The sequence below is a fragment of the Leucopleurus acutus genome, assembly GCF_964270905.1.
Source record: "Leucopleurus acutus genome assembly, chromosome: 16".
NCBI lineage: Eukaryota > Metazoa > Chordata > Mammalia > Artiodactyla > Delphinidae > Leucopleurus > Leucopleurus acutus.
The window spans coordinates 48,322,170-48,343,273 of record NC_139158.1 but is presented as its reverse complement, the minus strand read 5'-3'; the positions used below and the strand labels follow the sequence as shown (position 1 = coordinate 48,343,273).

The 21,104-nt window shown below is 39.5% G+C and overlaps 1 protein-coding gene across 1 annotated transcript in view; it reads left to right on the top strand.

The window, feature by feature from the left end:
* Positions 1-21,104, top strand: part of SPTLC3 (serine palmitoyltransferase long chain base subunit 3) — a 125,934-nt gene that overhangs the window by 45,718 nt on the left and 59,112 nt on the right. The window contains exons 6-7 of the mRNA XM_082857724.1: positions 2,910-3,034; positions 5,505-5,598. Coding sequence (XP_082713850.1) covers positions 2,910-3,034; positions 5,505-5,598 — 219 coding nt within the window. The remainder of the gene's footprint in view (positions 1-2,909; positions 3,035-5,504; positions 5,599-21,104) is intronic.

Below are 21,104 nucleotides of genomic sequence, written 5' to 3'. Positions count from 1 at the left end.
TCATTTACAAGACATCCTGTATTATCCTAAGGACTTTTAGTGATGTAACTGTCATAAATAAGGCCTTGGAATGGCAGATTTGGGGAAGATGTAGGTGGAGGAAGACATCACGCAGATTCATCGTGAACGTCTACTCATGCACTTCTGGGTGACTGGGCCAGGACACAGTTGTCCCCTGACATCTGAGCAGGAAAGACTCATGGGGAAAGTTACCAAGTTAACAAAGTTTGGGCACCCTCCATCCTTGCTGGAGACCTTCTTCAGGTAACGGTGTTTCCAAGCTGGTGCTCACTGCCTGGTCACCTTGTTGCCCTGGCATCGCATGACTTCTTGACCTTTTTCCCTGTGCCATCCCCTCCTCTAGCCTCAGTCTTGGCCTCCTTCTCCATCAAAAGACAGAATGCAACTCAGCAAGCACCTACTACATGTCAGTACTGCAATAGGAGTTGCAAGCACCTACTACGTGTCAGTACTGCAATAGGAGTGCCAGTATCTGCACACCCAGTATCTGCACTCCAAGGACTCTTTCTGTAATAAAGAAGATGGCCCCATGAACATCCCCAATGAAACTTACTAAGTGCTGTAATCATTATGTGATGAAGCTCATGCGACCTCAGAGGAGAAAATGACCGAGTTTGACTGGGGAAGCTGAGACTGCATCTGAGAAAAGAGGCCATGTTAGGTGGATCTCAAAGAGTGACTAGGAGCTGCCAGAAGACCATTCTAAGTGGAGGAAAGACCACTCCCAAGGTCAAAGATGCCTAAAACAGCACCTCTCCCAGTCTCTCCAGAAACTGCCGGAAGGGGCAGCCAGAGGCCACCCAGCTGTTTAGTGGAAGAGCTGGGGTCAGAGCCAGCTCTCCTCGCGGCCAGACCGGTGGACTTTTCATTACCTGTTCTTGGAGGTGTTCCCTTTGGAATGCAGTCTCTGCTGGGTAAAAACAAATCTGACAAAAGATTATGTGCCCACGTTTTACCTTTAAATTTCCGTTTCTCTTTTCACACTATAGTGTATCTTGGATAATAAAGTTTTAAATTACAATTTAAATTTCTAACTATTCCCCACCCCCGAATCTTGAATACAATTGACTCTGCTAGAATGTTTGTTTTACTATGTTTTCTGACAGTTTGGAGCATAAATGAATTCTGATTTGAGAAAAAGGCCACCAGCCAGCAGCGTGAGAAGAGGGGAAGGGCAAAGATGGGCTATCTCATGTTCTCTTTTATGTTAAATGCAAAATAAAACTTCAACTCACCATGCAATGCCTTCTAAAGTTCAACTCCTCACCATTTTAGCTCAATAAGCAAGCTAATTTACCAATTGAAATAAAATTCTGATATCCCGCTTTGTAGTAATATATGTTAATCTTTAGATTAATAGAAGCTTGTTTATAATGGTCCTGAATATGCTAACAACATTCCTCTAACTTAAATCCGAGTTAAATCTGCATATGGATGGATGCAAATTCCTGTCCACCTGTACATTTTTTCTATTCTGTTAAGTGTATCATCTAGACCAATAAAAATATAATGCAAGACACGTGTAATTTAAAATTTTCTAGTAGCCACATTTTAAAAAGTTTTAAAAAATCAGGTAAACAATTTCATAATACATTTTATGTGATCCAGTATATCCCAAGTATTGTCATTTAAACATGTAATCAATAAGTGAAATATTAATGAACTATACTATATTATTTTTATTGTTTTTGTTCTCTCTTCAAAAAATGGTGGGTATTTTACCCTTACAGTACATGTCAATTCAGACACCAAATTTTCACTGGTTAAAGTGAAATAAGTGGGAAATAATCCTACCAAAACAGTAAAGTTGTGTTTATTGGAAAAAAATAACTAAAATGAAATAAAATTTAAAACTCAGTTCCTCTATTGCGCTAACCATAGGTAGTTGGTGCCTACCATATTGGACAGTATAGATCTAGAAGTTAGAGTGATGGCAAACAAGACTATGGGAAGCATGAGTATTTACTCTCAGTAAGGCATGAGCGATTATTTATAAGAAGGGGTCAGAGAGTAAGCATTTAAAGGTAGTAGAGTCTTAAAAATATGAACTTTGGAGTTAGACTTGAGTATCTCTGTTGCTTTTTATCTGTGACTTCTTCCCACTTCAGTTTTCTTATCTGTAAAGTAATAATACCTGCATTATTGGGCCCTTAAAATTAAATGAGATAACCTAAATTGTGGGCTTTGAAACCTAGCACATTCCAAAGGTTCAATAAATTATAGCTCAATGCACATATGGAAGTCATGAGCTCTGTTTGCATTTGAGTGTCAGGAACCCTCTGAGGGAGTTAGAATTTAATTAATTATTCGTGGGATGTAAGGTGGAAAGAAAGAGGAACTGTGGCATTTTTTATAAATTTTATTGCATTGTAAATTATATATATAGAAAAGTGCACCAATCGTAAGTATAAAATGGATTTTCACAAAACAAACATACCCACATAACCAGCACCCAGATCTAGAAACAAAACAGAGCATCTCAAAGTTCTCTCCATGCTCTCAACAAAATAAACCACTTTCCTGACTTCTAATACTACAGGTTAGTTTTGTCTGTTTGTAAATTTCATATAAATGGATTCATACAGTATGAGTGTATACATGTCTGACTTTTTTCTCTCGACCACATATTTGTGAGATTTTCCATGCTGTTGTGTGGGACATTAGTTTGTTTTTCTCCACTGATGTGTTGAATTCTACTGTATATGTATTGATCCATTCTACAGTGTGTGGTTATTTAGGTTGTTTCTAGATTCGGCCTATGGCAAATAGACCTGCTATGTGCACTCCTGTATGTGTCTTTTGGTAATGGGTAAGCACTGGAATTTGAGTTTTCAATCTTGGACTTGTTGAGAACAGGAGATTCACCCATCCTATCATTTCATGAGCAGGAACCTTGGATAAACATAAAGAGTTGGAGGACCTTGTAGCTGAGTTCCTGAATGTAGAAGCTGCTATGGTCTTTGGAATGGGATTTGCAACGAACTCAATGAATATCCCTGCACTCGTTGGAAAGGTGAGAATTTGTTAACATAATTGTCTTCTGCTGTGTTATTCCTAAGACATAACTCTGAGCACGTCCTTTGTTAGACGTATGACTGAGAAGTTTCTTTTCTTAGGCTTGGATCTTCAGCTTTTTGAATACATGTACTGTTACCGACCAGGATGCCTGGCCTCCTTAATTGATAGAAATTGATAAGAGGCCAGACAAGAGATTCAGGCAAGGCTTTATTGGGGCCCCTGCTGCAGCAGCGGGGGAGCTCGCCCCCAAGGAGGGGAGCGAGCTAGTTCCTCATATGGGGTGAGGGTAGGGGCAGGTCCCAGGATAAGGCCAGAGGGGTGGCTTAGGAGGTTTGCCCACCGCTTTGGTGGTGTTGTGTGCAAGAGACATAAGCGGTACCCTGCTTTTGCTTCCGGCTCTTCAGAAGTGGCAGTTGGGTTTTTTGGTCTTTTTGAATCTTGTTGTCCATAATTTGCCCCAACTGCACAAGCACACAGTTAATTTTAGTCCCACATAGTTTCTTTGTATTTTGTTGCACAAGGAGATGAAGAGGTTTGTCCAGGTGCAAGCATTGCAGCAAAGGGTCCCAGGTCCCAGGTCCCAGCCTGTCTAAGTACCAGCTGAGTCCAGCAAATCTCTTCATCATGATATCTGGTTATAGAATTGCAGCCCTAGATGGGAGTCAAGCTTCCTCTTCAGTGACAGTTTTACAAAATCAATTAAATTTTTAGGCCTCCGAGTCACCATGTTCAGCATAACAAATGCTTATTAAGCATTTATTTTAACAAAACGTTTTTCTTGTGTTATTTGTCCCTTTATTCATTCAATAAGTCACTTATTGAGAATCTACTGTGTTCTCATATGAGGCAAGTTACAGAGTATACAGAGATGAACAAGACCTTTGCCCTGTAAATTCATGTAGTTTCTAATGGGGGTAATAACACACCAAGTAACAGAATAAATACCACAGAAAAGGGGTGCCCGTAAATGGGGAAGGACAAAAGAGTTGTCCCCTAACTCTTCTCAAGAAAGACTGAGATGCTTGTGCAAAGTAGGTGACATGAGAACAGAATCTGTTACTTATCTGTTTAGATAAGTAAGTTATTTTCTTAAGACAAGGAAGAGTGAGCAGCATGTGTGAAGCACTGAGGTTTGGAAGAATTAGAACGTAGGAGAGTGGATGAAGAAGAGACCAGAGGTGAAGGCAGTTAGCAAACTGTAAAGAGCCTTATAGTGTACATCATGCTAGAGTGTTGGGAATTCTCCCGGAGAAAACTGAAGAGTTGGTTTGTTCATTTTAAGTAAGCAAACGCCATAATCAGATTTATGTTTTTAAAAATCTGACTCAAGACAACTAATATAATGCAGTGTATGATCTTGGATTGGATTCTGCATTGAAAAAAATAGGAAAGGAAACATCTGTAAAAGGCATCAAGACATTTTTAGGACAGTTGGAAAAATTTGCATTTGAACTGTATATTAGATGATAGCATTGTATTAATGTTTAATTTCAAAGGTGTGATAATTGCATTGTGATCATGTAGGAGAATGTCCTTTTTCCTAGTAGACACGTGCTAAAGAATTTCAGGGTGAGGTATCATGAGGTTTACAAGTAACTCTCAAATGTCCACCAAAAAAAATTATAAATACACACACAATGTCTGGGGTATGGAGATGTGAGAATTTTGCTGGCTTTGCCTCAAAAACTTAAAAGTGTATCATGTGTGAGATTTCTAAAATATAAGAGAGAACTCTAAGATTCTGGGTGGCCATAAAATAAAGGTTTTTATTTTTAATTTTTTTGCATGTCTCTGCATTTTGAGTCTACTTGAGCAATTTCATAATTTAGAAATCTTTAAATTAATAAAGAAAAATAATTTTACAAACAGTAACTTATATAAGCAGTAAATTAGAGTGACCTTCTCTCCTTGTCTCAGACTGAATTGCCATCCATACTTTTCCAGATGCAAAGTTTTTAACTGTAAAGCAGTGATGCCTCTGTCTGCATGGATGTTAATATAGTAGGAAATGAGAATCAGAAAACAAGAGCTTGAAATGTTTTGCAGAAATTATCCCTGCCTACCAGCAAGAGTGCCCCGAAACCATTCCAAATAATCCAGCATGGGACTGAAAAGCCTCAGCAAATCCACAACCCACCCAAAATCATGTTAGTTTTCCTGCCAACCATCAATCCTTTAGACTCTACCCGGTGCTTAACCAAGATCTTGGATGACCTCCTCTGCTGAAAACTATATGCAAATGTTTCAAAAAGGTGTTAGCCCTTAACAGATCCCCAACTCCATCAGCAAATTGCTCTAGAGGATTTTATCCACGAAGACACCAGTTTAAACTCTTGGACTTTTAAAATTAAAGAGGGTTTTGGAGAATCTGTGTTATAGATCTTAAAGTGAGTTCCTGTTCCCACATGTTGTTTTCCCTTCATTTTATTTATTGGCCTATGTTTCATGTGCTTGTTTTCTACCAGGGATGCCTCATTTTAAGCGATGAGTTAAACCATGCATCTCTTGTGCTTGGGGCCCGACTCTCGGGTGCAACCATAAGGATCTTCAAACACAACAGTGAGTATCAGTGCTTTTATCCAATAGATACCTCTTGCTTCTAGACAAAAGTAAAGATTATTGATGGGGCTTAGTCCTTGCTCTTCGACCTGGGAGCTTAGCTAATGAAACACAGTCATGTTTATACTCACTACTGGCTTGTTAACCTCTGGTGACCTGGAACAAATGGTTGAACTGCATTAAACACCCAGATTGCTAAGTGTAACCCAAACACATTAGTGTCTCTGTCATTAGTGATCTTCCAGCGCGGCCTCTGAAGCCATGACTGAGCTCTTAGACTGCACGTAATTATCAGAAGTGTGATAATGCCTCCTCTTTTGTAACTCTGCCTTGAGAAAGTTTAAAGAATTAAGTTTTTTAAAATTTATTTTTTCATTGAAGCACAGTTGATTTACAGTGTTGTGACAATTTCTGCTGTACAGCAAAGTAACTCATTTATATATGCATTCTTTTTTATATCCTTTTCCATTATGGTTTATCTCGGGATGTTGAATGTAGTTCTCTGTGCTGTACAGTAGGACCTTGTTGTTTATCCATTCTATACATAATAGTTTGCATCTACTAACCCCAAACTCCCAGTCCACCCCTCCCCCACTCCTCCTCCCCCTTGGAGGGCCACAAGTCTGTTCTCTATGTCTGTGAGTCTGTCTCTGTTTTGTAGATATGTTCATCTGTGTCATATTTTAGATTCCACATATAAATGATATTATACGGTATTTCTCTTTCTCTGTTTGACTTACTTCACTTAGTATGATAATCTCTAGTTGCATCCATATTGCTGCAAATGGTATTATTTCATTCTTTTTTATGGCTGAGTTGTATTCCATTGTGTATATGCACCATATCTTCTTTTTTTTTAACGCTTTTATTGGAGTATAATTGCTTTACAATGGTGGGTTAGTTTCTGCTTTATAACAAAGTGAATCAGTTATACATACACATATATCCCCATATCTCTTCCCTCTTGCATCTCCCACCCTCCCACCCGTCAAGCTGGTCACAAAGCATGGAGCTGATCTCCCTGTGCTATGCGACTGCTTCCCACTAGCTATCTATTTTACATTTGGTACTGTTTATATGTCCATATATACACTACCACTCTCTCACTTGGTCCCAGCTTACCCTTCCCCCTCTCAGTGTCCTCAAGTCCATTCTCTAGTAGGTCTGCGTCTTTATTCCTGTCTTGCCCCTAGGTTCTTCATGACTTTTTTTTTTTTTTTTAGATTCCATATATATGTGTTAGCACACAGTATTAGTTTTTCTCTTTCTGACTTACTTCACTCTGTAGGACAGACTCTAGGTCCATCCACCACACTACAAATAACTCAATTTCGTTTCTTTTTATGGCTGAGTAATATTCCATTGTATATATGTGCCACATCTTCTTTATCTATTCAACTGTTAATGGACACTTAGGTTGCTTCCATGTCCTGGCTACTGTAAATAGAGCTGCAATGATCTTTGTGGAACATGACTCTTTTTGAATTATGGTTTTCTCAGGGTATATGCTCAGTAGTGGGATTGCTGGGTCGTATGGTAGTTCTATTTTTAGTTTTTTAAGGAACCTCCATCCTGTTCTCCATAGTGGCTGTATCAATTTACATTCCTATCAACAGTGTATGAGGGTTCCCTTTTCTCCACAGCCCTCTCCAGCATTTATTGTTTGTAGATTTTTTGGTGATGGCTATTCTGACCAGTGTGAGATGATATGACATTGTAGTTTTGAATTGCATTTCTCTAATGATTAATGATGAACATTCTTTCATGTGTTTGTTGGAAATCTGTATATCTTCTTAGGAGAAATGTATATTTAGGTCTTCTCCCCATTTTTGGATTGGGTTGTTTGCTTTTTTGATATTGAGCTGCATGAGCTGCTTGTAAATTTTGGAGATCAATCCTTTATCAGTTGCTTCATTTGCAAATATTTTCTCCCATTCTGAGGGTTGTCTTTTCGTCTTGCTTATGTCTTCCTTTGCTGTGCAAAAGCTTTTAAGTTTCATTAGGTCCCATTTGTGTATTTTTGTTTTTATTTCCATTTCTCTAGGAGGTGGTTCAAAAAGGATCTTGCTGTGATTTATGTCATAGAGTGTTCTGCCTATGTTTTCCTCTAAGAATTTGATAGTGTCTGGCCTTACATTTAGGTCTCTAAACCATTTTAAGTTTATTTTTGTGTATGGTGTTAGGGAGTGTTCTAATTTCATTCTTCTACATGTAGCTGTCCAGTTTTCCCAGCACCACTTATTGAAGAGACTGTCTTTTCTCCATTGTATATTCTTGCCTCCTTTATCAAAGATAAGGTGACCACATGTGGGTGGGTTTATCTCTGGGCTTTCTATCCTGTTCCATTGATCTATATTTCTGTTTTCGTGCCAGTACCATACTGTTTTGATTACTGTAGCTTTGTAGTATAGTCTGAAGTCAGGGAGTCTGATTCTTCCAGCTCCATTTTTCTTTCTCAAGATTGCATTGGCTATTCAGGGTCTTTTGTATTTCCATATAAATTGTGAAATTTTTTGTTCTAGTTCTGTGAAAACTGCCAGTGATAGTTTGATAGGGATTGCATTGAATCTGTAGATTGCTTTGGGTTGTATAGTGATTTTCACAATGTTGACTCTTCCAATCCAAGAACATGGTATATCTCTCCATCTATTTGTATCATCTTTAATTTCTTTCATCAATGTCTTATAATTTTCTGCATACAGGTCTTTCATCTCCTTAGGTAGGTTTATTCCTAGGTATTTTATTCTCTATGTTGCAATAGTAAATGGGAGTGCTTTCTTAATTTCACTTTCAGATTCTTCATCATTAGTGTATAGGAATGCAAGAGATTTCTGTGCATTAATTTTGTATCCTACTACTTTACCAAATTCATTGATTAGTTCTAGTAGTTTTCTGGTGGCATCTTTAGGATTCTCTATGTATAGTATCATGTCATCTGTCAACAGTGACAGCTTTACTTCTTCTTTTCTGGTTTGTATTCCTTTTATTTCTTTTTCTTCTCTGATTGCTGTGGTTAAAACTTCCAAAACTATGTTGAATAATAGTAGTGAGAGTGGACAACCTTGTCTTGTTCCAGATCTTAATGGAAAAGGTTTCAGTTTTTCACCATTGAGGACGATGTTGGCTGTGGGCTTGTCATATATGGCCTTTATTATGTTGAGGAAAGTTCCCTCTATGCCTACTCTCTGGAGAGTTTTTATCATAAATTGGTGTTGAATTTTTTCAAACACGTTCTCTGCATCTATTGAGATGATCATATGGTTTTCTCCTTCAATTTGTTAATATGGTGTATCACATTGATTGATTTGTGTATATCAAAGAATCCTTGCATTCCTGGGATAAACCTCACTTGGTCATGGTGTATGATCTTTTTAATGTGCTGTTGGATTCTGTTTGCTAGTATTTTGTTGAGGATTTTTGCATCTATGTTCATCAGTGATATTGGTCTGTAGTTTTCTTTGTTTGTGACATCTTTGTCTGGTTTTGGTATCAAGGTGATGGTGGCCTCGTAGAATGAGTTTGGGAGTGTTCCTCCCTCTGCTATATTTTGGAAGAGTTTGAGAAGGATAGGTGTCAGCTCTTCTCTAAATGTTTGATAGAATTCACCTGTGAAGCCATCTGGTCCTGGGCTTTTGTTTGTTGGAAGGTTTTTAGTCACAGTTTCAATTTCAGTGCTTGTGATTGGTCTGTTCATATTTTCTCTTTCTTCCTGGTTCAGTCTTGGAAGGTTAAACCTTTATAAGAATTGTCCAGTTCTTCCAGGCTGTCCATTTTATTGGCATATAGTTGCTTGTAGTAATCTCTCATGATCCTTTGTATTTCTGCAGTGTCAGTTGTTACTTCCCCTTTTTCATTTCTAATTCTATTGACTTGAGTCTTCTCCCTTTTTTTTCTTGATGAGTGTGGTAATGGTTTATCAATTTTGTTTATCTTCTCAAAGAACCAGCTTTTAGTTTTATTGATCTTTGTTATTGTTTCCTTCATTTCTTTTTTATTTATTTCTGATCTGATCTTTATGATTTCTTTCCTTCCCCTAACTTTGGGGGTTTTTTGTTCTTCTTTCTCTAATTCCTTTAGGTGTAAGGTTAGGTTGTTTATTTGAGATGTTTCTTGGATTGTGGTAGGATTGTATTGCTATAATCTTACCTCTTAGAACTGCTTTACTGCATCCCATAGGTATTGAGTTGTTGTGTTTTCATTGTCATTTGTTTCCAGGTATTTTTTGATTTCCTCTTTGATTTCTTCAGTCGTCTCTTGGTTATTAAGTAGTGTATTGTTTAGCCTCCATGTGTTTGTATTTTTTACAGATTTTTTTCCTGTCATTGATATCTAGTCTCATAGCATCGTGGTCAGAAAAGATACTTGATACAATTTCAATTTTCTTAAATTTACTAAGGCTTGACTTGTGACCCAAGATATGATCTATCCTGGAGAATGTTCCATGAGCACTTGAGAAGAAAGTGTATTCTGTTGTTTTTGGATGGAATGTCCTATAAATATCAATTAAGTCCACCTTGTTTAATGTATCATTTAAAGCTTGTGTTTCCTTATTTATTTTCATTTTGGATGATCTGTCCATTGGTGAAAGTGGGGTGTTAAAGTCCCCTACTATGGTTGTGTTACTGTCAATTTCCCCTTTTATGGCTGTTAGCATTTGCCTTATGTATTGAGGTGTTCCTATGTTGGGTGCATAAATATTTACAATTGTTATATCTTCTTCTTGGATTGATCCCTTGATCACTATGTAGTGTCCTTCTTTGTCTCTTGTAATAGTCTTTATTTTAAAGTCTATTTTGTCTGATATGAGAATTGCTACTCCAGCTTTCTTTTGGTTTCCATTTGCATGTAATATCTTTTTCCATCCCCTCACTTTCAGTCTGTATGTGTCTCTAGGTCTGAAGTGGCTTTCTTGTAGACATAATATATATGGGTCTTGTTTTTTATCCATTCAGCCAGTCTATGTCTTTTGGTTGGAGCCTTTACTCCATTTACATTTAAGGTAATTATCGATATGTATGTTCCTATTACCATTTTCTTAATTGTTTGGGTTTCTTATTGTAGGTCTTTTCCTTCTCTTTTGTTTCCTGCCTAGAGAAGTTCCTTTAGCATTTGTTGTAAAGCTGGTTTGGTGATGCTGAGTTCTCTTAGCTTTTGCTTGTCTGTAAAGGTTTTAATTTCTCCATCAAATCTGAATGAGATCCTTGCTGGATAGAGTAATCTTGGTTGTAGTTTTCTCCCTTTCATCACTTTAAATATGTCCTGCCACTCCCTTCTGGCTTGCAGAGTTTCTGCTGAAAGATCAGCTCTTAACTTTATGGGGATTCCCTTGTATGTTTTTTGTTGTTTTTCCCTTGCTGCTTTTAATATTTTTTCTTTGTATTTAATTTTTGATAGTTTGATTAACATGTGTCTTGGCATGTTTCTCCTTGAATTTATCCTATGTGGGACTCTCTGTGCTTCCTGGACTTGATTAACTATTTCCTTACCCATATTAGGGAAGTTTTCAACTATAATCTCTTCAAATATTTTCTCAGTCCATTTCTTTTTCTCTTCTTCTTCTGGGACCCCTGTAATTCGAATGTTGGTGCATTTAATGTTGTCCCAGATGTCTCTGAGACTGTCCTCAATTCTTTTCATTCTTTTTTCTTTATTCTGCTCTGCAGTAGTTATTTACACTATTTTATCTTCCAGGTTACTTATCCATTCTTCTGCTTCAGTTATTCTGCTATTGATTCCTTCTAGAGAATTTTTAATTTCATTTATTGTGTTTTTCATAATTCTTTGTTTGCTCTTTAGTTCTTCTAGCTCCTTGTTAACCATTTCTTGTATTTTCTCCATTCTATTTCCAAGATTTTGGATCATGTTTACTATTATTATTCTGAATTCTTTTTCAGGTAGACTGCCTATTTCCTCTTCATTTGGTTGGTCTGGTGGGTTTTTACCTTGCTCCTTCATCTGCTGTGTGTTTCTTTGTCTTCTCATTTTGCTTAACTTATGGTATTTGGGGTCTCCTTCTCACAGACTGAAGATTCGTAGTTCCTATTGTTTTTGGTGTCTGCCCCCAGTGGCTAAGGTTGGTTCAGTGTGTTGTGTAGGCTTCCTGGTTGAGGGGACTAGTGCCTGTGTTCTGGTGGATGAGGCTGGATGTTGTCTTTCTGGTAGGCAGGTCCACGTCTGGTGGTGTGTTTTGGTGTGTCTGTGACCTTATTATGATTTTAGGCAGCCTCTCTGCTAATGGGTGTGGTTGTGTTCCTCTCTTGCTAGTTGTTTGGCATAGTGTGTCCAGCACTGTAGCTTGCTGGTCATTGAGTGGAGCTGGTCTTGGTGTTGAGATGGAGATCTCTGGGTGATTTTCACCGTTCAATATTACATGGAGCTAGGAGGTCTCTGGTGGACCAATGTCCTGAACTTGGCTCTCCCACCTCAGAGGCACAGCCCTGAAGCCTAGCTGGAGCACCAAGAACCTGTCATCCGCACAGCTGCTGGTGTTGGAGAGTCCCCCGAAGAGGCGGAGTTCCCTGGGGACCAGGCACCAGCGGCAGCTGCGTTTGGGAACTCTTTCTACGCAGGAGACACTGGTAGCCGCACAATATCTTCTTTATCCATTCATCTGTCAATGGACATTTAGGTTGTTTCCATGTGAAGACTTAAGTTTTAAGTTATAGTCAGGTAAAAAGTGATCTTGTTCCTTAGCCTAAATGCCTCCTTTCACTATCCCAACCCCCCGCCCCCCCCCCCCCACACACACAAACCATCTAGTCAGTGTCATTGCAGTGCCCTTTCAGGCTCCTGGGTGTGAGGTTTTGTGATGAGGTCAAGGCAGCATGGGAAATATTAGGAAATACTTAGAAGGAGGTGGTGGTGAACACCTGAGTTCTCTCGTCCAGCTCTGCCCCTGACTTTTTGCATCACCTTGTGTAAATCCTTTCCTCTTTCTTGTACTCAGTTTTCCAACTGTAAAATGAAGGTGTTCAACTATATGATGTGTAAGGATCCCCCTAGTTCAAAGTTCCTGATCCTAATTATTTATTACTGTCATCAGAACTCTCCTTTCTTTCTGTGTGCATGCATGTGTCCACACACACACACACACACACACACACACACACACACACAGACTTGTTTTCTCTCTCTTCTTTCTCACTGCTATTCTCTCCTGCTTTCCCTCCCCCTCTACTTTTCCCTGTTCCTATTCCTTGACACTCTCCCTTCATTCTCCAAGGAAGTAACAAAGATTGAAGTGAGAAGAAGAAAAAAAGAAGTGAGGAAGAATTGTTCCAGTTCTGTTATGCCCACCTCACAGAAACCTCAAACCATAAAACAATTATCCCCCAGGAGAGGAAAGCCAATGCATGGGAGCATTCCAAAGTGACCCCCCCTTTTCCAACTTGTAGAGTTATTCTGATGAAAAATTTCCTCTCACTGAGTGGGGTGAGTTCTAGTTATGCCTTTACTGAACCCCCTTCAGCAGCTGTGTGAGAAGAACACTCTGGAGTGAAGTTCAGGGCCAGTAACTCTGCAAGAACCAAACTTGAGGCCCCTCAGACCTACAGCTCAACTCTGACCATTAGCTCAATGCTAATTCAAAATATGTTGACTCCATTTCTTAATGTTACATCAACCACTCAGTCTTTGCTTTCATCTCTGATAAGCCAAGTTTAGTTCCTCCAGTTCTGTTTCTTTTTCTTCATTTATCATCAATTGTCACATCCAGATTCAAATTATCTTCACAGTGCTGGGAATTCATATTTGGAGTAGACATCTTTCAGGGGTTCAAAAAATGAATTTATTAGGAGATGAAGGAAAATGCTTTTGACATTAGCACAGTGTGCTATGCTTTTTGATTCTTTGGCAAGGCAGGTAATTGGTGATCAAAAATTCTGTCTTCTTGAGGAAGGATAAAGGAAATAGTGGATAATTATTCAACTGTAGCTGCATCCATGGATATGATTAAACGTGATGATCTCACTCTTGGAGAGAAACATCTATCAATGGCAGCCACTCATTTCTTCACTCAATTCTACTGAGGGCAATGGAATGTCACAGTCCTAGTTGCACAATAGAAACATCTAAGAATATCTATGAAAGGTCAATGACTCGGTCCACCTACAGACCAAGTGAATTCAAATACTCAGGTTGGGACCAAGGCAGCTGCATTTCTTCAGAGTTCCCCACGTGACTCTGATGCATAGTGAGGGATATAAGCCCTAATATAAGGTTATTTTCTAACCTCATTTAGTCTAAGCTGACCCTGGATCTTGCCAGTATACCCGGAGATATATCACCAGACACACATTGTCACATTAACTATCCTCAGGCTTCCTGTCACCATGATGAGCACTTTTTTATACTCCTGGTCTAAAGTTGGTAAAGGGAGTCACAAAATGCAGAAAAAGTGTTCTAAGCCAAAACTCACTAAGCACTTATCGAACAACTTTCTGATTCAGAAACTATGTTAGGGCTTTGGAGAACTATAAAAATGATAAGGTAATAACTTAGCTAACTGAGAGCTTACAATCTAGTAGGAGGAGCAGATATATACAAAAGTAATTACCATGGGTTGAAGCAAGAAAGGGCCATGTGGTATCGCGCAGTGGTTAAGAGTAAAGGCTTTGACAAATGTACATTTTCACACCCACTGGAATAGTTAAAATCCAAAAGATGACAATATCAAATGTTATCAGAGGTGTGGAGCAATTAGAACACTCACCCATCCCATAACTGGAGTGTAAGTGGCACAACTCATTTAGAAAACCCTTTGGCAAATCTTGTAAAGCTAAACACATCCCTATGCTATGACCCAGAAATCCCACAGCTCAGAATTCCCAGGAAAATGAAAGCATATGTCCACTAAAAGTTTTGTGCAAGACTGTTTCATAGGAACTTTATTCATAAAAGTTCAAAACTGGAAACAACCCAAATATCTATCAATAGGAGAATAGAAAAAGAAAAAGCCTAATTCATATAATAGAAGACAATTCTACAATAAAAAAGGAATAAACTACTGATACAAAGTGGATGACTCTCAAGAAACATCATTTTTAATTAAATAAACCATATACAAAAGAGTACACACAGTATGAATTTGCTTATAGAAAACTCAAACCAGATAAAACAACTCTGTGGTGATATAAATCACAACAATACTAGCCTCTCCTTGTAGGGGAGGAAAATTGGTAAGAAGAGGCATGAAAAACTTTCTGGGGTGGTAGAAATGTTGTTATTTTGAGTGGGGTGATGCTCACGTTCTTATTAAAATTCATTGCATTGTGTACTTAAGATCTATACATTTCCTTGTAAATAAATTTTCCTAACTTGTTAATTATCATACAGCATATATAAATTTAAAACCATCAATTTGGTATTTTTTCTAAAAAGTATAGGCCTTGATCCAAACGTTAGTGTTCTTGTTCTATAGCCTATTATCATGTGGTCCTAGGAAAATTACTTAACCTTCTTGGATCTCTATTTACTAATTCCAAAAATAATCTCTATTATGATGCCTGATTCATGGTATGCTGGAGAAGGAATATAAAGTGCTTAGCGCAATACCTGGTAATAGAAACTACTGAATTGTTTGTACCTGCTGTGTTATTATGATTATTATTATCCTCGTCATGGTCATCACCAGCGCCACTAAGGGATAGTAGAGAACATTATGGTGACCCAGAAGAATGCAGAGGTCATCTCATTAAGGGGATTGCATGAAATGCATAGCATTTGCCATAGACTTTGAAGGATTGGGAGAATTCTAATCAGGGGTGAGGGAAAGGACGTTTCAAACAGAAGACTAATCTGCAGTGTGCAAAGATAGCAAGACCCCCAAGCGTGTCCTGAGTGTGGGGCCGAACTACTGGAGAAGAGCCTTAAAATTAAGGCCTTCCTTGGCCAGTTAATGTAGAACCACAAAGACATGTATATAAGCCAAGATGTATGTACTTCAAGAAGCAAGGAAAAGTGTCTGTTCTGCTGTGTGCCATGCTGTCCCTTGGAGGGATTAGCTTTGTTCGCAGCATTTAGTAGCCCTCCCAGGGGTCCAGGGGAGATGAAAACAGAGATACAAGCAACTTTGAGTTAAAACTTTGAACAGCATCAGATGGAAAAGATGTGTCTTTATGGATTGTAAAGATCAGCTCTCCTCAAAGCAGTTCTCTTATCCCTTTAATGATTCAGGAACCAATTCGAATGTGTGTGGGGTTCTCTACACCACCAAGAAATTCTGCAACACTAGCTGGGCATCCAACAATTCAACTTAATTCTGATACTATCTACCTGGTGACGGCATCAGACTCCACAGGTCTGTCCCCATTTCAGATGCCAATCTCACATCCAGGTTGTCACCTGTGCTTCTGAGTGACCAGCTAAAAATCAGAAGTTCCCATCACCCTCTCCTTTAGGTTCAACTAACTTGCTAGAGCAGCTCACAAAACTCAGGAAACCAGTTTACTTACTAGATTATTAGCTAACTATAAAAGGTTATAACTCAGTAACAGCCAGATGGAAGAGATGCACAGGGCAAGGTGGGTGGGAAAGCATGCAGGAGCTTCCACAACCTCTCCCTGAATCTCCAGGTTTGTTTCATCAACCCAGAAGCTCTCTGAACCCCATCCTTCTGAGGGCTTATGGAGGTCTCATTGGCACAATTGATTAAATCATTGGCCATTGGCCATTGGTGATTGAACTCAATCTCCAGCCCCTAACCCTCCCCAGAGATTGGAAGGAAAGACTGAAAATTCCGACCCTCTAATCACTGGTCAGTTCCCCTGGCAACCAGCCCCCATCCTTAGGTACTTTCCAAAAGTCACCTCATTAACATAACAAAAGACACCAATATAGCTTTCGGCACTTAGGAAATTCTAAATGTTTTAGGAGCTATGTGCCAGGAACAGTGTAGCGGATGAAGACCAAATACATCATTTCTTATTACAAATCGCAATATCTCACCTTCTCTATCTGGATTTATCATTTGGAATTCAACCCAAATTGTACCATTCACCAGTCTTCCCTTGGAAATTCTATAGAGATGATGATGATGATAGATAGATAGATAGATGATAGATAGTTAGGTAGATAGGTAGATAGATAGATAATAGATAGATGATAGAATGATAAAGTAAATGGGATTCAGTGTTAATAGACGAATCTGAGTAAAATGTATCTGGGTGTTCTTTGTAGTATTCTTATTCTTGCAAATATTTTTGTTAAGTTTGAAATTATTTTCAGACAAAATTGTAATTCCTTAATCCTTTGCCGAAATTATAATTCAAGGATTTCATTTTATCTTCCAATTTTACACATCTCTTAAAACACTCAGGAACTTAATCCTCATGCTCTCTCTTTATACCCCCAGAGGACAGATAACAGTTTTTATCTATATCTTTACAATACGTGTTTGCTGTGGTTATTTTATACCAGCAAATAGCACTTATTGAGAATTTACTCTGTGCCGGATGCTGAGCTAATAACCTTCTTTTATGTATTTATTTAACCCTGTGGATGGTCCTCATTTACAGGTGAGGAGATTCAGGCCTAAATAGGTTATTGAATACCTGTCCAAGATCATAGAGCCCCTCAGTGGTGAAGCCTGGCACTGTCTGTACAAATCCTGCTTTTCCCAATTAAGAATAGCGTGCGGTGAGGGTCAGAGTCCATCATTTAATCCATGACATTCTGTTATGCATGAACTGCTGTGGCTCTTTAATTCTCTGTGGGAGGTAGAATAATGGTCCCCCAACATGCCTGTGTCTTAATCCCCAGAGCCTATGACCATATTATATTTTGTGATAAAGGGGAATGAAGGATCCAGATGGAATTCAGGTTGCTACTCGGATAATCTTAAAATAAAGAGATTGCACAGGGTCCAGGGTAATCACAGGGTCCTTAAATGTGGAAAAGGGAAACAGAAGAGTGAGTGTCAGAGTGATGCCACGTGAGAAAAACTTCAAGCCATTGCTGGCTTTGGAGATCAAAGAAACCACAGCCAATGAATGCCAGAAGCCTCTAGAAGCTGCAAAAAGCAAGGAAATGGGTCCCCCCCGACCCAGCTTCCAGAAAAGAAAGCACCTCGACTTGATTTTAGCCCAGTAAGACACATTTCAGAGTTTTGGCCTCCAGAACTGTAAGATAATTTGTGTTTCGTAAAGCCCTACGTTTGTGTTAATTTTTTCCAGCAGCTGTAAGAAACTAATACACTTTCATTCTCGGGTACACAGATCCCTTGTTCTCACTCACTAATGTGCTCAACAGGACTTTTACCCATGAACAACTCTCCCTGCTGTTGTATTTACACCACAGAAACAGCCACCTTTGAGAGCAAGGCTACCTCCAGGGTCCTTGAAACGACTTCTCACTTGAGAGGTCCTGGAGGTGAGATGGCATATGGAGGGGAAGATAATTCAATGGAGTCCTAAGAGCTAAGGCATCAGTTGCTGCTGGCGCTCTTTCTTGCTTTACTATTCCCAGGATAATACTAAACACCTCAGTAAACAATGATGCTTTAATCCTTAATACATATCCACGCAGATTGAAATGACAACGTGGAGATTTTTTGAAGGATCTGGAGAAGATGAAAGTTACCTTCCTATGTGTACAGGAGGCATGCAACCGGCCCAGATAGGAGCTAATAACTTATGAGGCGGAGTTTAAGAATGGCTTCCTAAACTGGAATGTTCTTAAACATCAGGATTATGGGATTTCATACAACCACACTTGCTCTGCTTTTCTGGACTTTGCTCCACCTGTGTCCTCTGCTTATATCTTAAGGATACTTTCCTGACTTTGGGGGGAGAAGAGGTCGTATTTTTACGTAGATCAATACTAGAGGATACCCACTTGTTATTTAGAGCCATAGTAAATAAATCAGAATTCTGGGCCCTTGAATTTTTGCATTCTGTATGCGAAAAATATACCCGAAGTGTAGTCAAACCATTGCAGACCATCATAATAAACTTTGAATCCTATGTGACCTGGATTGACCAACAACTTCAAGCTATTCATCATTTCTTTATTTCCCACAAAATCAGAATGAGGAACTGAACAAAATCAGAACACACAAAACTATACTCTCTAAGGAAAAGTTGACAACTCAGAAGTGCAGTTTTAGCAGAATTTATCACCAGGGATTATTGCTTCCTGGATTGCAAATGTTACAATTACAGTCAGCCCTCCATTTCTGCATGTTCCACATCCACCAGATTCAACCAACTACAGATGGAAAATATTTGGGAAAAAAATTCCAGAAAGTTACAAAAACCAAAACTTTATCGCATGCTGGCAGCTACTTATACAGCATTTACATTGTATTAGGTTATTATAAATAGCCTAGAGATGATTTAAAGTATATGGGAGGTTGTGCGTAGGTTATATGCAAACACTATGCCATTTTATATAAAGGACTTGAGCGTCTGCAGATTCGTGTGTCCACAGGGGCTCCTGAAACCAATCCCCCCTGGATACCAAGGGACGACTGTACTGAGATCCAAACTCTCATTTATTCACCGTTCACTGCTGCCAAGCACTACATTAAGCCCTGTATATAATCAACCGTTTAAATTTAACAAAACTCCAGATTCCTGCTTCTCTTCATTATTCCTACTTATTAAGAGAAAACAATGCTCAAAGTGATTGAATGACCTGCCCAAGGACACACGCATGACATATGGTGGTGAGAGTCAAAATTCAAACCCAAGTCTGTTGCTCTTGTCTTGGTTCATTTCCCCTAGGAGCAGACCTGAGACATGGATGTGAAGGCAAGTCGTTTATTTAGGAAGTGATCCCAGGACGCAGGCAGAGAAGCAGGGGATGAAGACAGAGCAGGGGAGGCGGCCAATAAAGGGCGTGTTGTCAAGCATGTTAGCACAGTAAACACCTGGAGCGCAAGCTTACTAGGAAACTCTGGGTGCCAGTATAGACATGTCTCAGTGTTATCCCACCTGAGGGGTGGGAACTGGGGTATTTATGCACCAGTGCCCGCTGGTGGTTGGTTGAGGGCTGTCCTGACTCAGGCTGAGTATGCTCCCACAGCCAGAAAAATATGTCTTGGACAAAGAATTGCCTGTGTCTGCAATAAGGAGCTAGGCTGAGAGGATTCAGGTACATGGACAGCTCTAGACGGCACTCTTGCCCACTCGCTAAGTCCAGCTACTGCCAGACCACATGTAGAACACAGAGAGCTGTGGGTTCTTGTGTGAAAATCAATCTAGCGTGATGCCTTATCCTGTTTGTAACATGAATCTTAACTCAGAAGCTGAAGTTTGGCCTCTGAATGCCTCTGGCTACGTGCTGAGAATATCTCCTTGCACTTTCTACTTTGGGCAGCTTCAGGGAAATAGCCAACCCTTAGTTTGCCTTTGTGACTCATTGGTACCACAAAACAGACTCTCCAGCCATTCTACAGCACAAGCCGAGGCATCATCTCCAACCAGGGACCCACAGGCTTGGTCTCCTTCATGATTCTGGTGCATTGAGGAAATGGGTCCAAGCACTGTGGGGTACCCGGAGGCCTTTGCTAAACATGTCCTCTGGGCTGAGTATATTAGCACCCTGAGAATTCCAGGACCTCAAGCCCTGGATGAATTTTAACTCTCTGGAAAGGTCAACCACTTCTTTCAGAGATTTGGGGAAATCAGAACTGAGTTATTTTTTTTCCTGTAACTGCTCACTTTACTGGTAAATGCTTACGATGTAGATCCTAGAACAATGTTTCCCAGTCTTTAAGGTACAAGGAGTCACCGTGGGGGTTCCTGCTGAAGTGCAGACTTGGATTTGGTGGTTCTGGGCGGGGGCCTGAGCACCTGCATTTCTGACAAACTCCCAGGCGATACTGATGCGGCTGGTACAAGACTGTACTTGGAGCAGCAAGGCTGTAGGTCGTCTCTGAACTCAAGTGAGTCACAAAGGGCTTCTTGAGCTGGTCTTGAAGAGGAGAAGCAGTCTTTTGAGCTAGGAGAGTTGCCATAAGGTCAGAGGAATGAGCAGGCCAAGAATTTGGAGTGGTTTAGGGGGAAAAAAAGTGGAGAGGAAGAACCAGGATTCTATCTAGAGGCATTTAAAGGCCAAGAGGAAGAAGAACAAAGGATGCAGTGTTTGTGGGAAAACTCTGAGCCCTACCTCTTCTGCGGAGTGAGGGCTCATGAGTGTCATTTGAGTGGAAGGTCAAACCTATAAACATCACTTAGATTACTTTACAAGCCACAACATTTTCAATCTCAAGACTCCTGAACTAGGTTGTTTAACAAATGAAGCAATTGCCCCTATATCTTTTAACAGTAAGAGTATTCAACCCTTGTTGTAATGAAACTTTCACATGCACTCACTCCTTTTAGCTCCAACTTCACAACAAGTCACCTACCGATTATCCCCTTTTTACAGATGAAGAAAGAGGCACAAAGTCGTGAGGTGACTTGTTTAGAGACAGCTGGAAAGAGGCAGAGCTGGGATTTAAATAGAGGAGGTCTGACTTCAGAGTTCCAACTTCTAAACACAATGAACTTTGACCTCCTTTCCAC